Genomic DNA, 14386 nt, shown 5'->3' with positions numbered 1-14386 from the left:
ACCGATTTAAGCTGCCGGCGTCCTCACTGTTAGCGTCACTACTTCTGTCCGATTGTATCGCCGAGGTGTTTGCCGTCACACTGATGTATGAATAAATATTGATAACATGTTAAAAACTAAATAAATAAAATGAACACTTCACCAGAGCACACTGGAGTGTTCGTGTCCCAATAATAATGCTAATTTTGAGGCGTAATAAATATTAAAACACCACAATTTGAAGTATTCTACATTTAAAAATAACTGGGCAGTCTTTATTTTAGTTCATTAGAATTTAATGTATTTAGTTTGTTTTTTCCGATTTTAATAAAAGTGAGTGAGACGCAGTGAGCTAGGTACTGTGGCTGTTAAATGCCATTTTGTTTTCATCGTTCACTTCCGGCGTAGTATCTTTCCATAGTGCTTTTCCACTAAGATTTAAAGACGATTGTATCTTAACTTTTATCCTATTGTAATGAAACTTTTAACATTACTGCGTCTCCCTTTTTGAACTCTTGAACACCCGTTGTACTTGTAGGCGTTGGTACGAGTCTTATGTTAAGAGTCACTTGATCATTAATCCCTTTTCCTCTCTTTTGTCCTGGTCAGTGGAGTGGAGCACCTCGATGGATGTGACTCTGCTGTTAGCCGACCCGCTCTCAGAAAACATGGCCGCCTTCTGCTTTGAGGCCGGAAGCACTGACTGTGAGTCGAAGGAAACTGTTCTGAAGTTTAGCAACAATAATGATAAACTGTGTAGTATTTTAAAGAGGGAAAACAACCATGTGTCTAACATTATCAGAATATTTGTGCGTGGTCCTTAGTCGTCCAGGTCTGATCCACAGCAAAAGACAAAATGAAATATGTCAACTGGACAAATCCTTGTAGGACTGAAGGCGTCTGGCTGCTTGTTGTTGAATTCTGGAGGTTAAAGTACAAATGTTTGTCAAGACGATCCTTCCTTAAACAGGAATGGGGCCCTGAGACATCATCTCTCACTGAACTACAAATCCATCCTCAGACCCAAAGCAAAGAGAACAATAGCAGGGACGTTAAGGGTCGAATAGGGTCGTTTCAGCTGAACCTGGAGACAATAGATGTTTCCAGTGTCAGTGTCGTTAGCTCCTCCTTCTGTCAGCTATAAGGCAGTGTCCAGCAGTAATCTGTAGGACTGAAGATGTTTGGCTGCTCGTCCACACAGCTTCTTCAGTTCTGGTCAAACATTTGTCCAGTTGACAGATTTAAACTTCATCTTTTGCTCTGGATCAGACCTGGACGACTGAGGGACACACAGACGTTCCAATAGTGTGTTATCACGGTACATTTGTTGTGATTTAACTCACAGTGTTTTGACCTTTTATTTAGAAAAGCTTACTGCTGATGTTTTTAGCTTTTAGCAGTTAGTCTTTTAAAGTTAGTCTTTTAAAGTTCTTTTTATTGTCGCGCTCTGGGATTCTGTTGATTGAAGAGTGAATTATAAATAAAATGTAGACTCCAGGATATACAGTGTGTTGTGAAATGTCACGAGAACTGGGATTGTCTAAAATATCAAAGGTACTAATCGAGACTAAAACTAATACTGAAACTAGACTGTATCTGTCCTGCAAAAAATCAAATTACTGGACAAAATCTGAGCTTTCCTGAACAGTTTGAACAACAATCGTCACAACAGTAATAAGAATATTCTGCTACTTCTTGAGTACTTCTGCTTGTGTTCCCCAGTGTTTGTGTTCAAGCCGAGTGAGCCCCGCCCACTTTTTTCCCATAAGGCCGTGTGCTCCGGGCGGGTGCTCAGAGCGGTCTTCAGCCCCAGAGAGGAGCTGCTGGAGGGATGCGAGGAGGACGTCCAGTGGCTCAACAGCTCGCGGCTCTTTTTCTTCACTCCCAGCATGGTATGAGCACTTTAATCTCTGCTGAATGTCTCTCCCCGCTCTTTACCTCCAGGGATAACTCGTGTTTGATTCCCCCGCAGGACCTGATGACGTTCAGTACCAAAGCTGAAGAGGACAGACTGATGGCATCGAGCAAACAGGTACCGTCCGTTTAAAAGTGTCTCTGTGCCCGATTTCAAACTCTACTTCGACACTAATGAATAGACTTGATACTCGATACCGATTCCGATACCTCAATGATGGTAACACATGGCCTTATATCTGTGTAATCCCTTAGTGTCCAGGTCGGTTCTCTGGTACAGCTCAAGATTATTCTAAAAATATTCAGGAAAGGTTAGTTTTTGTCCCGTCAATGCGACTTTTTTTTTAGTATCAGTACGTGCTCAAATGAGTATCTAGTGTCGATACTCGCTTTAGCATCAGTTAGCATCTGATTTTTGATACGTTTGACAACCCCGCCTGTCACAATAACATTTAGAAGTGAGATATAGTGTCAGAAAATCTCAAAGAACAATAATCCTCAGACTCACTGCAGATTTCAGAAGATGCATAAACCTGACCATTTTTCTTCCAGTGATGTAAAAGTTTAACATCTAACACTTCTTGAACATTTATTTTCTCCAGCTCGTGATTGGAGACCAAGTTTCCATGACTCCGTTCAACCTGCTACTGGGGAAACGGGGTCAAACTGAAGGTCAAGAGGTCGCCGCGGGGTCAGAGAGAGTTCAACCTCCGCAGGGATCCAGCGCCGTCAAAGAGGTTTGTGATTATTAACTCAAAAAGAGGCCGATTCTACCATTACCCTGCAAATATAAAGAAGACTGATGTTTTTATTATGTTTATTTCAATTGATTATGTATTTGTGTGAATTTGGCTTTAGTGTTTTGTGTAGAGATAAGTAGATACAGTGCAGATACAGTATTTTCCTTATGTCCTGTTTAGTCTTAGTCAGTCTCATTGAACTTGTGTTGAAAATCGTTTCATCATAAAATCCCAAACATTTCACTGCAATATCCAACCAGATGATCCCGTTTTTCTTCAGATATTCCCCTTTTATGTTTCAGTCGATCAACCTGAGCGGCAATTCAAGCACATTTAGCCATAAAATACGATAATATAAATTCTTAACCTCTGTTCTACAAGCCCAAAAATGAAAGATGCAAATTTAAAAAGGTTAAAATCTGCTCAGTCGCTCAGTTGAGTTTGTCCACTGATCTGAAGGTTGGCGGTTCGACTCTGTTAAACTGCTTTTAGTGACTAGAAGATGGAAAAGCGCCGTCAAAACGTTACCATTTTACCGTTTAGCCACAAGATTAGCCAACCACGACGCGTTTTGACTGGTTCTTGACTCTGTTTTCCCTCTAAACTCCTCTTCCTTCAGCTGCTGCAGACTCCAGCCCACGTCCTGCCCTCCACCTCGTATCTCTGTTCAATGTTTGTTCAGTCTCTGCTCATCTCCACCTCTGATAAAAGGTAACACACGCTTAAGTCGAAGCATATTTAAGTTTTCTTTTAAATGTTTTGTGGATTATGCCTGATGCTGCAGGGGGACGGCGTAATCCCTCATTCGTCCAGGAGTCGTAGTGTCTATTTTCAGACTTTCCTCTGTCAGACTCTGAGTGACATTGTCGTAGTGAAGACTGAACTCTCAAGAGCTTAGGCAACATAACACACTAAATTTACATGAATCGTGATGAAATCCAAACCTGAAAACGTCTCTACACTTGAAGCTAGAGACGAAACAAAGTCCAAATATTATCTTATGGTAATATAGCATTAATTTAACAGTGTGACAACATTTTGCTATTGGTTTATTATATTTTGATGATAAATTATAAATAAAAATATAAATTCACCCTCCCCTGATGTGTATCTGATATGATTGGCCTAGAGAATGTTCATCTGAAACACAGGAATTACCTAAATAGTTTTATCTCTGTTAGTTATATGAAATAATAGTTTACATGTCTATTTATTTTGGTCAATACCATAATTCCCATTCAATGCTCCTTTTTCCCAAAACATTCCAGTCATTTAGATTTTTCAGTTCGAATTGATTAAAAAGCTGTTTGGTTCATTTTATTTGCTGAAGTGAACTGTAGTTTTTGCATCGAAACATTTGTCATCATCAAAACAGTTAAAATGACGAAGCTCTTTTGGTGCATAAACTTTGTAGACGGGGTAAAAAAAAGTCACGTGGAACAGTTTGGAGGGGGAAAGATTCGCTGTGTCACTGTGGAACATTTCCTCTTATTTTGACTCTTTTCCAGGGAGGACAGAGCAGAAACTGCATAAAAAGTTGCCAGTGTAATCATTATTCCAAAACAGAACTTTGAGCTTTGTCTAATAACCTTTTCAGCACGTTTAAACTGTTTCTGTGTCCACGGGCAACTCACTTTACCCACATTGTTTATGAATGTGCCGTGTCAGTGGGTAAATTCAAATCTTTTGGGTTACGGTTTTAACTTTTTTACATTTACACAGTGAAGACAAATTCTGGTTTTCTGAGACTTGCAACAAAAATACAAAAAGGACTGAAAGATTTGGGGAAAAAATATCTAGTGTGATTAGATTTTAAAGTTATGTTTTAATCAATGTTGTTGTATTAAAAGTTCACATTTTAAACATGAATTGACAAAAGAATGAACAAATATGAAGTGACAAACTGCTGCATGTTTCAGTTTGTGTTTGTGCAGATCTGAATTACAGGGTTTGCTGTTTTTGTGCAGAATAAAACTGGATATTTTGTTGTTTGTGGAGGAAATTATGGTACTTAAAGAATTGCAGACTTGCCTTTATTCAAATCACACTTTCAATTCAATTACTATTAATCTTGCAGCTTTAATACCGACACATTTATTTAGATTAATACTTGAAAGAGCGATATAAATTAATTTGAAATCTTTAAGTGTCCTCGATGAGAACCAGTGAACGCTCATAGCATCTCCTCCTCTTCTGTGTTTTTTGTTTTGTTTCTCATGGACTTTAGGGAACAAAACAATGTGACAGAGGAGGAAATGGAAAGTGAGAAAGAGGAAGACGATTCTGAGGATGAGGAAACGCAGAGCAGCGCTGTGAAACCAGACGTGGCCTCAGGGGGGGGCCGGACCGGAGACCCCACGGACCCGGGACTGACCAAGGCCCAGACCAAAGAACTGAGACGGGTCCGAAAACTGGACTACAGCTGGCTCCGGGACCTGGACTGAAGGACGGGACAGGCGTTAGGTTGATAAATACACGGCCGGTCAGGAGTTTGGACTCACTTTTGAATTAGTTTTTTTAAGTATTCATGACGATTAGACTCAAAACATATGGAATCTAGTAAACAAAAATAAAAATCTACTTTGCACTCAGGACATTCCTTGAGACATTTTGACTCCAGAGCTGCTTATACAGTATTTCTCTACTGGGGAAAGCCACATTTTGCTCAAATACTTCAGATACAGTTTGTGTTCAGCCTCAAAATTACACTAGAAATTCATTATTTACACCTCAACAACTTCACTTAAACATCTCATCTCAAAATGTCAGTGTATTTCTGAGCAATAACACCTGTAATTAAATAAAACACAGAAGTTTAATGCCAAGTAAAGACCTCTTCATCGAGACGAGCCCGGAAAGTTACATAATGTTCCTTTTTAAATTATAAAGCATTGGGGTTTTTTTTACAATGGACATGATACTTAATAGAAAAGTAAAGTTTACGTTCATGAAGCTCCTAATATTGTAACATATTTTCAGTTCTCACATAGAAGGTGATTGGAAACTGTTACTCATGTGAAAACCACGTGAACTAAATGCATTTACTTCATGTACACGGAGTCGGGACATTCACACTGTGTATGAACCACAGTACTCTCTGCAGTAGTCAGGATTTAACCGTGTAAATAAATATTTTACTATGCCAGCAAGACTCTATTTTCCGTTTTGCTAGTTGATTATGAGCACTATTGTGTGTGTGGGTCTTCAGCTCCAAATCAAGCTGTTTGTTTATTGAAAAACTGCTGTATTTTCTGGAGTATAAGTCGCACCAGCCAAAAAATACATAATAATGGAGAAAAAACATACATAAGTCGCATTTTTGGAGAAGTTTATTTTACAAAATCCAAGACTAAGAACAGACATTTTATCTTTAAATCAAGTACTAAAAATAATAATAAAATGTGGACCAACAGGCTGAATATCAGTACATCACGCTAACGTAACACATTTATATTTATTCAGCTCCATGAAGCACAGACAGAACTGAACACGTGTCTGGTTTGTTAACGTAAGATATTAACAGTTAATCAGATAAATAAAGCAGAAAAAACAACAAGTTTACTCTGGATCTCACTCCAAATCAATAAATCCACTGAACTCTTCATCCTCGGCGTCGATTCTGAACGACTCACCACTTCCTCTTTTCGTGGCTTCATCAAACTCAGCAGTATTTTCTTTTAGGGGCCAGTGCGTGGTCGTGAGTGTGACAATAACCAAGATGTGACATTCTATATTTGAATAATTTCACGTATAAGTCTCATCGGAGTAAAAGTCACACTCTAGACAAAAAGTGACATGGTTCAGAAAATAAGTACTTTGAGTCTTTATGGTCAGTGGTCACATTTTTATACAGCACTTTTCCATCTTCAAGGCTCAAAACGCCATCCATTGTTTTTTTTTTTGTTTTTGTTTTTTTCCTGCAGGAGGAGGGTCTAAAGACAGGGGGCGCTCTGGGACTCTTCTCCATCTGCTCTTTTTCTGTTGATTAATTTCTTTCTTTCTGTTTCTAACTTGATTTTCTAACTTTCCTTTGCTCATATAAATGATGTTTTTCAGTCAGAGGCGACGGCTGCTGTGATTTTGGGCTTTACAAAAATAAATTGCGTTAAGTTTTAGGTAAAAATCGTGTTTTACAAAAGTTTTTTTTTTGTAAACTTAGCTCCTTAGATCCAGTGTCATGTTTCTGTCACCTGTAAATCAAACTTCAGAACTTAAAAAAAAAGTTACAAATATTTTTCCATCATTTTCAACTAGTCAAATGTCCTAAGGTAATAAAAGTTTTTGTGTTTTTTTTTATTACAATGCTTTTTCTTTTTTCTTGTTTTTTCCCAGATTGGCTGCAGTCACGTTCACACCAAAATCTGATTATAATCTGATTTCTGCATCTTTAAACTGATTAAATGATGTGAATGATCAGAAGCACCAAAGAAATGTGACTATTCTGCTTTTTACATGTCATTTTCATAGATTTAACATTCAGTGATTTATCATTTTCATAAATAAAATCGAGATTATATTTAGAGCGTTAAAGCTGCTGTTTCACACACGATGGACGTCGCTTTAATCCACGTTCTTCCTCAAAAACAGACCTGGAGTTGTGTTTTGTTTCATTCACACATGTTTGAGTCACACTTTATTATTAGTCTGTTACATCTAGAAAGCTCAAAATGCAACGTTCCACCTTGTGATGTCATCAAGTGGTAGTTTTCAAGTGAACTCCTCCTTTTACCTTTAGTTCAGTCGAGATAAGAGACAACTCCAGGACTGAAATGACCCAAATGATTCTAAAAATGAAGGTGTGTGGAGTTTAAAAACACATTGGAGCACTTTACTTCCTGTATCACCACATGATGACATCACAAGGTGGAACGGAGTGTTTTCAGTTTGAGAGAAGAACAGAGTTTGTGCGAAAGAAAGGTCTGTTTTTGACGAAACATTTGCACAGATCAGAGTTTACAGAAAAGACGTGGCGATAGTTTAAGTATTAGTACAATTTATCAAGTGCAAATACTCAGAACGTAAACATACGCAGTACTTGTAGAACTGAGGTACTTATATCATCATTTAACTAAAAAAGAGAATGTGACTAAAAGAGTAGAATGTGATTTGGAAAGTAACCGCAGCCTCTGTACCAGTTTGTGAAATGGTAAAAGTCTTTTGTCCAAAGTCCGTGTCACGTTTCTTTTTCCATTGTCTTGACTTTATGAAGTAACTGGTCTGGGGTCAAGGTCGTGCGTCCAGCTTTTGTTATATAATCCTCTGAACTTTGACACAGTTGCTGACTGATGGGAATCTCACACATTCTCACAGTTGTATAAAGAAAACACCAAAGAGCTCAGTGAGTATCAGCTCGTCCTCACACTCTCACGTTTGTGTTTAGAGAAACTGTAAAGTGTCATGTGCTTTATGTGTCCAGAGCTGCTTTTTTTTGTCTTTTTTTCCTCATTTTAAGAACAAAAAAACAGACAAGAAATCACTTTACAGCAAATTCAGAGCTGTTCTTCTCCACAAATGACACAAACCGAGTCCACGTCCTGCTGGTTTTGTCCTGGATCAGCCTCTTAAACTCGTCCCCGTCCCCGTCCTGTGGCCTGTGGGGCTTTTCCAGACCCTCACAATAAAACCAACCACCAGAAGACACCCAGAAGACACATCTGCGGCGACGCTGGGACAGGAGGGACCGTCCACTTCTCCAGGTTTTTAATAACATCTGTCCAAAATGGAGACGCCGCGGGGTCGGGTTTATATTTCCAGCTGTTATTGTTCAGAAATAAGATCAATCTCTGCAGCTTTAATGGAGTAAATTAAACCTCAAACCTTCACATTTTGCACTTTGGTCATTTAGAAGCTTCAGATTGAGCCCGACCTGAAGAACGTTCTCCTTCTGTAGATGATTTAAGCTCAAAACTGCTGCAGATTTGTAAATATTTCCAGAAATCTCCTTTGTCCGTCAATTTAAACACATTTTTTAACATGTCAAATCACATAAACTGTCATCCCCGTGTAGATGATTTATCGTTTGAACTCCTTGTGTCGGCCATTTTCACCACAAAAAGTGAGATTTCCCGTTGTGTGCTGCTGGAGTAGTTTGTTTTTTATGTGCAGAAATTCCAAATCTTCAGAGGTGAACAAACAAACATGTCATACGGATGAAAAACATCACCTACATCCAAATGTTTTAACTTAACTCGAACTTTCTTTGAGTAACTGTCTAATAATTGTTAACGTTTGTGTCCCAGTGCTAACGCTAAGGCTAATGTTGAGTCTGATTTTAATAAAAGTAATGGTTATGTTTGAGACGGTCACGCTGGAAGTGAAGCTGATACAAAAGTGTGCGTGTATTTGCCTGTTGAGTTGTCGTCGTGCGTTTTTCTGCTGCTATCTCCTCTGCTATCACTGAAAAACTCGTCCCACTTCACCTTTGAAATGACTGTAAATGTGAAACGCTTCGAGTACCTGGAAATAGACACAACTTTGCCCCGTGGAGCTGAGCGAGTGCACGTCCCTCAGATCCTCATGTTCTTTATTAGAAAACCCGGGCCGCTGCTGCTGCTTTTGCACTTCGTTTGTATCATTGCTCCAACTTCTAGAAACTTGAATCAACACAATTTTTATAGTTTGAAGAGTTCAGACTGTTGTGTGCGACCGGATTATAAATATATATATCTGTAAACTTACACACACTGGTGCTTTTGTTTATTACAGTTTCACTCAGACCTGGTGTTTGCCTCCTCCTCCTCCACACTCTTCTTCTGTGGTTTTTGTTTCTTCTTTGCGTGACCTTTGCCCTTTGTATAAATCCAGGGTTTGACCTCTGCCTCTTCTCTTTGTCAGTATCTATTATAATCTCATAATTAAAGTGTCCGTTTGTTATTATTGTGGCTTTATTTCCACGTGTCGTTCTATTTGACTCGTGTTTACGTCGATACTCTGATGTCGCTCTGTTGTTTTCGTTTCTTCTCGTTGCTCGGAGACGCTGACTCTGTCCATCATCTTCTCCCCTGTAGTTTGGACGGGGAGTGCGTTCAAAAGTTCTCACCGCGTCCTCCTTAAAGCACCACAAACTGCACAAAACAACACAACGCACAAATCCACCGCTCACATGCGCTTCACAACAGAAAAACTATTACAAGTTCAATTTTTAAGAAACTGAGGAGTGAGGAGCAGCGTCTCTACTCTGAGCTCCTGAGGCAGAGACTCTCCTCCACCTGCAGAGGGCGCCACCCAATCCACCAGTTTGCTGTGGTTCAAAGTTATTCCTGACTTAACTGCAGTGACTTTACAAATACTTTACACAAGAGGCCAGAGTTGAACTGTTTTGCTAATAACAACTGGCATGCTAACACACATTTCCTGATCATTGGACAGTTGAATGTTTCATACTGAGCTGGAGCGCACAGAGCAGACTTGTCTCGACCTCCAGCTGCTCGTTCTACTCGTCTGTGCTGGAGTGAGATTTAAACTAAACTAAAACTATAACCTGTGATTTTAGTCAAACCTGCTTCAGTTTCAGCGAGAGAAGTCTGATGTGACCTCCTTAAAGACACACTGTGGAACTTTTCTGGAAGAGGGCGTCGCCATTTTCACCTCAGGTTTTGTATCTTTGTCTGAAATGTTTATATATTTTATTTATTTATTTATTTATTTCTATAATGTCCACTGAGAGGAGACGAGGGGAATGGACAGGTCAGATCTGTGGGGAGGTGAATGGACGGGTCAGATCTGTGGAGAGGGGAATGGACGGGTCAGATCTGGGGAGAGGTGAATGGACGGGTCAGATCTGTGGAGAGGTGACTCTGTTTACTGTAAAAAAAAATGTTTTTAAAGGTTTTATTGAGAAATATAAACACCAGTAATTAAATAAATGGATTAGATTTGTTTATACTGTGGAAAATGAAAAATTCTCCATGATGACCCCAAAAAGTTCCATAGTGGCCCTTTAAAGATGCTCCTCACATTTGAATTTGATAGAAATGATTGAATATTTCTGTCACAACCAGGTCTGTGTGGGATAAAAGTTTAGACCAAATCTGGGTCTTGTTCAAGATTATAATTCAGTCGTTTTTGTGACAGACAAAAAAAAAAAAACTAATTTTATGATTAATTTAATAGTCAATAATTAATGATTTAGTCATAAATAGTAAGAGACAGACCCAGACTCTGCATGAACAGGACTTTTACTACAGTCAATGAAGGAGCAAAGACTCGGTTTGTTCTATAAAACAGATCTGTAATGAAGTGTGTGTTTAATGTGACTTCACTGCTCAGGGGCTGCACAAAGAAACAGCAGCAAAATCTGGAACAAAACATCTTTACTTTTGTCAGATTAATGAATTTGTACATGGTTCCTGACAATAAAGAAGAAAGAAACAATCAATGAGCAAAGCACTAAACTCTAAAACTCTAACATGAGGAGAATGTGATTCATTTGACGTTTGGTTTCACGTATCACTGAAAAAATGAATCTACCCCATGGCCTTTGGTCAGACTCAAGACAGAGTGAAGGGCATGAGGACCAAACTGACCCCTCAAAAATACACAAGTGTCAACAAACTCATCAAAAATGTGAGACAGGCCTCACACTTCTCTCCTTTAATGTGAATTTTATGGTGATTATTTGTGATTATTTATGTTTTGATTTGTTTTATCGTGACTTTAATGTTTCTTATTCTGTAAAACACTTTGAATTATGTATGAACTGTTCTGTACAAACTTGTATCCAACGCCCACGTGTCTTTTTAAAAACAATAAAACATGAATCAAACATGGAGACTTTGTGAATACATCTGTTTTATTCCAGACTTCATGCGTTACAAGCAGTACCAACGGCATCGGACAATAAAAGTGGAGTGCGATTTCTACACATATGATTTTGTCTCATTGATTGCTTTTGTTCACTGTAGTAAAATAAAAATAATAACACTGAAATATAAAGATTAAAGCAGGTACATGTGATGCATTCAGACCGAAATCGCTTCAAACACAAATCTCCTATGTATATATAAAAAAACAAATACAAACATACAGTATACTTTAACATTTTGTACTGACAGACACTTTAAAGTATTTACAAAAAATATTGTTTCCTGAATGACCAACTTTTAAGAGCTGGAATTGTCCATTATAACGTTTGATTTAATATAGTAAATAAAGAAGTGCAGACGACAATAAATGCTGACTTTTATATTGCTTATTATGAAAGAATCCCATATTTAAGTACAGTATAGTGCTTTGTTATTCTTGCATTATCTAAATAAATATGGCTTGAAGAAATCTGGATTTTTTTTTTCTCACAGAACTGAGGTGACCTTCGACCTTTGGTCACATGTGCGTTGGACAGCTGTGTGTTTAAAATAAGGCCCCACTGAGAAAAAGGCGTAAAGATGAAACAGAGGATCAGACGACAGGAGAACTGTGTGACGTATGATGGACGTGAGGTGGACGAGAGGTGGACGGGAGGTGGACGCTGAGGTGGACGTGAGGTGGACGTATGATGGACGTGAGGTGGACGTATGATGGACGTGAGGTGGACGTGAGGTGGACGTGAGGTGGACGTGAGGTGGACGCTGAGTGGACGTGAGGTGGACGTATGATGGACGTGAGGTGGACGTGAGGTGGACGTGAGGTGGACGTGAGGTGGACGCTGAGTGGACGTGAGGTGGACGTATGATGGACGTGAGGTGGACGTGAGGTGGACGCTGAGGTGGACGTGAGGTGGACGTGAGGTGGACGCTGAGGTGGACGTGAGGTGGACGTATGATGGACGTGAGGTGGACGTGAGGTGGACGCTGAGGTGGACGTGAGGTGGACGTGAGGTGGACGTGAGGTGGACGTGAGGTGGACGAGAGGTGGACGTGAGGTGGACGTGAGGTGGACGCTGAGGTGGACGATAAAGCCACAAAAACCACATCAAGATTAAATTACACTTTACAGTTTTCTCTTAAGTCATTAACAGTTTGTTTTAAAATGGACTTTTATGTTTAACTATTTCTGGGTTTCAAATTGGGCTCAACAATTTGGAGTAAACTAATCTAATCTAAACTAATCTAATCTAATCTAATCTAATCTAATATAATATAATCTAATCTAATCTAACTGCGATTATATTGCAATTAGATGAATGTTTTTTATGGTAAAATCCATGTCCCTGCTGAGACCTGAGATCTTCATGTCTTTATGAATGTCTCTGGGCTGATTGGACCTGATGAGTAAAAACTAAGAATTTTTACATTATGAGAAAAATGATGTGCACATATGAGGACATTTATTCTATGTTTGAATCATTTTGATAAAACATTTGAATAATTATTTGAAAAAACTATTAACAGGAAGATTTGTCCTGAGTAAAAACAATTGTCCCTCTTGGAAAAATGTGTTGTCTCCATATGAGGACGCCAGGTCTCAGGAGGAGAAGTAATAAAATAAATCTAGAGAAATCCTGCACAGCTTCTCTCATGTTACAGCAGGGGCCTTCAGTCGTCATAGTAATTATGCAATTCAAATCAAACTATTTACATCTTTTCAGGGACAAAAGTTTTGAGTTGATACTTGACTCTGATTGGTCAAATCCACCTGTCACTCAGAGCGTGGCCAATAGGAGGAGTGGGCGTGGTTTATGTTTGAGCTTCATAATGAAACAAAACGCCCTGAATCTCCACATTATTCTCACATTAATGTTTCATAATGTTCACGTTATATCGCCCACCTCGCGTCTTATTTATGTTTATGAGCTGTTTGTAGCACAGTGGAAAACAGAAGAACAAACAGAAAAACGTCTAGGTTTAATCGCTCGCTTGGATTTTGAATATTGCCATTTTCTTGAACAAAGAGGAGGTATTACGCTTCAAAACAAAACACTTTTAGATCAACATTTTACCCTTTAGTGGTTTGAAAACGCTGTAATCGCCCAAAACAACGTATTAAAAACATACGGCACATGGTAGAAATCTCCAGAAAGTACATTTAGCATAATACCTCCTCTTTAAGAGCCAACACAGACATGCAGAAGTGACGATGATTAGCCTAAGTGCTATTGCATAAGTTGCTAAAAGCTACAATTACAAACCAACTTTTCCAGAAAACCTGCACAATCTTTCGATAAACATCACGGTAAGTTGTTGTAGGTTAAAATATGTGCCTTTTTAACCAACCCCTCCCAAAAATTCAAACGTCGAGATCAAGATAAAGTTTGTGCTACCGGGACAAAGGAGCGACTGTGCAAAAGTATTGATCAGCGATTACTTAAAGTGCCTGTGTAACAATCACGTCTGAAAAAATCACTTCAAACTTTAAAATCAAAGTTAGCACAGAGATCACAGTAAACTAATAAAGTAAGGTACATTAGAAGTATTATTGTGTCGGCGTAAAGTCAAATAGATAAATATTACTGGTATAAAACAAGTTATGTGAAAATATGGTGTTCATCGGGTCTTTTAAAACTGATTTTTCCGAGTTGAGAAGTTATTTATTCCAAAATTAATTCAAAACAGCAAAACTACTACTACATTAAACGATTTTTATTTTCATTTTTCTTGAAGGAGAGGATATTAAAAAGTCTAGATTTGTCCACAGTTTCTCTTATGTAACGTTTCTGGTGACGGATCCCCTGTTTTGATGCGAATGTTCCGCAGTATGGCATTAAAATATCTCTGTTATTCAATTACAGGTGTTTTATTGCTAAAAAATATACACTGAAAAACTCTCTGACGTGTAACTTGGCCTCTGGTTTAATGCTATACTGTGGAACATTCCAG

General features: G+C 38.7%; 1 protein-coding gene across 2 annotated transcripts in view; it reads left to right on the top strand.

Moving 5' to 3' along the window:
- The window catches only part of wdr75 (WD repeat domain 75), a 137126-nt gene extending 130695 nt beyond the window's left edge, over positions 1–6431 (top strand). The window contains exons 17-22 of one of the 2 annotated variants that reach the window (XM_033987334.2): positions 589–684; positions 1702–1871; positions 1952–2011; positions 2496–2630; positions 3253–3344; positions 4861–6431. In XM_033987334.2, coding sequence (XP_033843225.1) covers positions 589–684; positions 1702–1871; positions 1952–2011; positions 2496–2630; positions 3253–3344; positions 4861–5077 — 770 coding nt within the window. In that variant the 3' untranslated portion in view covers positions 5078–6431. The remainder of the gene's footprint in view (positions 1–588; positions 685–1701; positions 1872–1951; positions 2012–2495; positions 2631–3252; positions 3345–4860) is intronic. The other variant, XM_055230459.1, reaches the window with a different exon arrangement.
- Positions 6432–14386: the final 7955 nt, after the last annotated feature.

The sequence above is a fragment of the Periophthalmus magnuspinnatus genome, chromosome 21 (genome assembly GCF_009829125.3).
Source record: "Periophthalmus magnuspinnatus isolate fPerMag1 chromosome 21, fPerMag1.2.pri, whole genome shotgun sequence".
In the NCBI taxonomy this organism is placed as follows: domain Eukaryota; kingdom Metazoa; phylum Chordata; class Actinopteri; order Gobiiformes; family Gobiidae; genus Periophthalmus; species Periophthalmus magnuspinnatus.
Note: the sequence above shows the minus strand (reverse complement) of the source record. Positions and strands in the feature narration are given on the sequence as shown.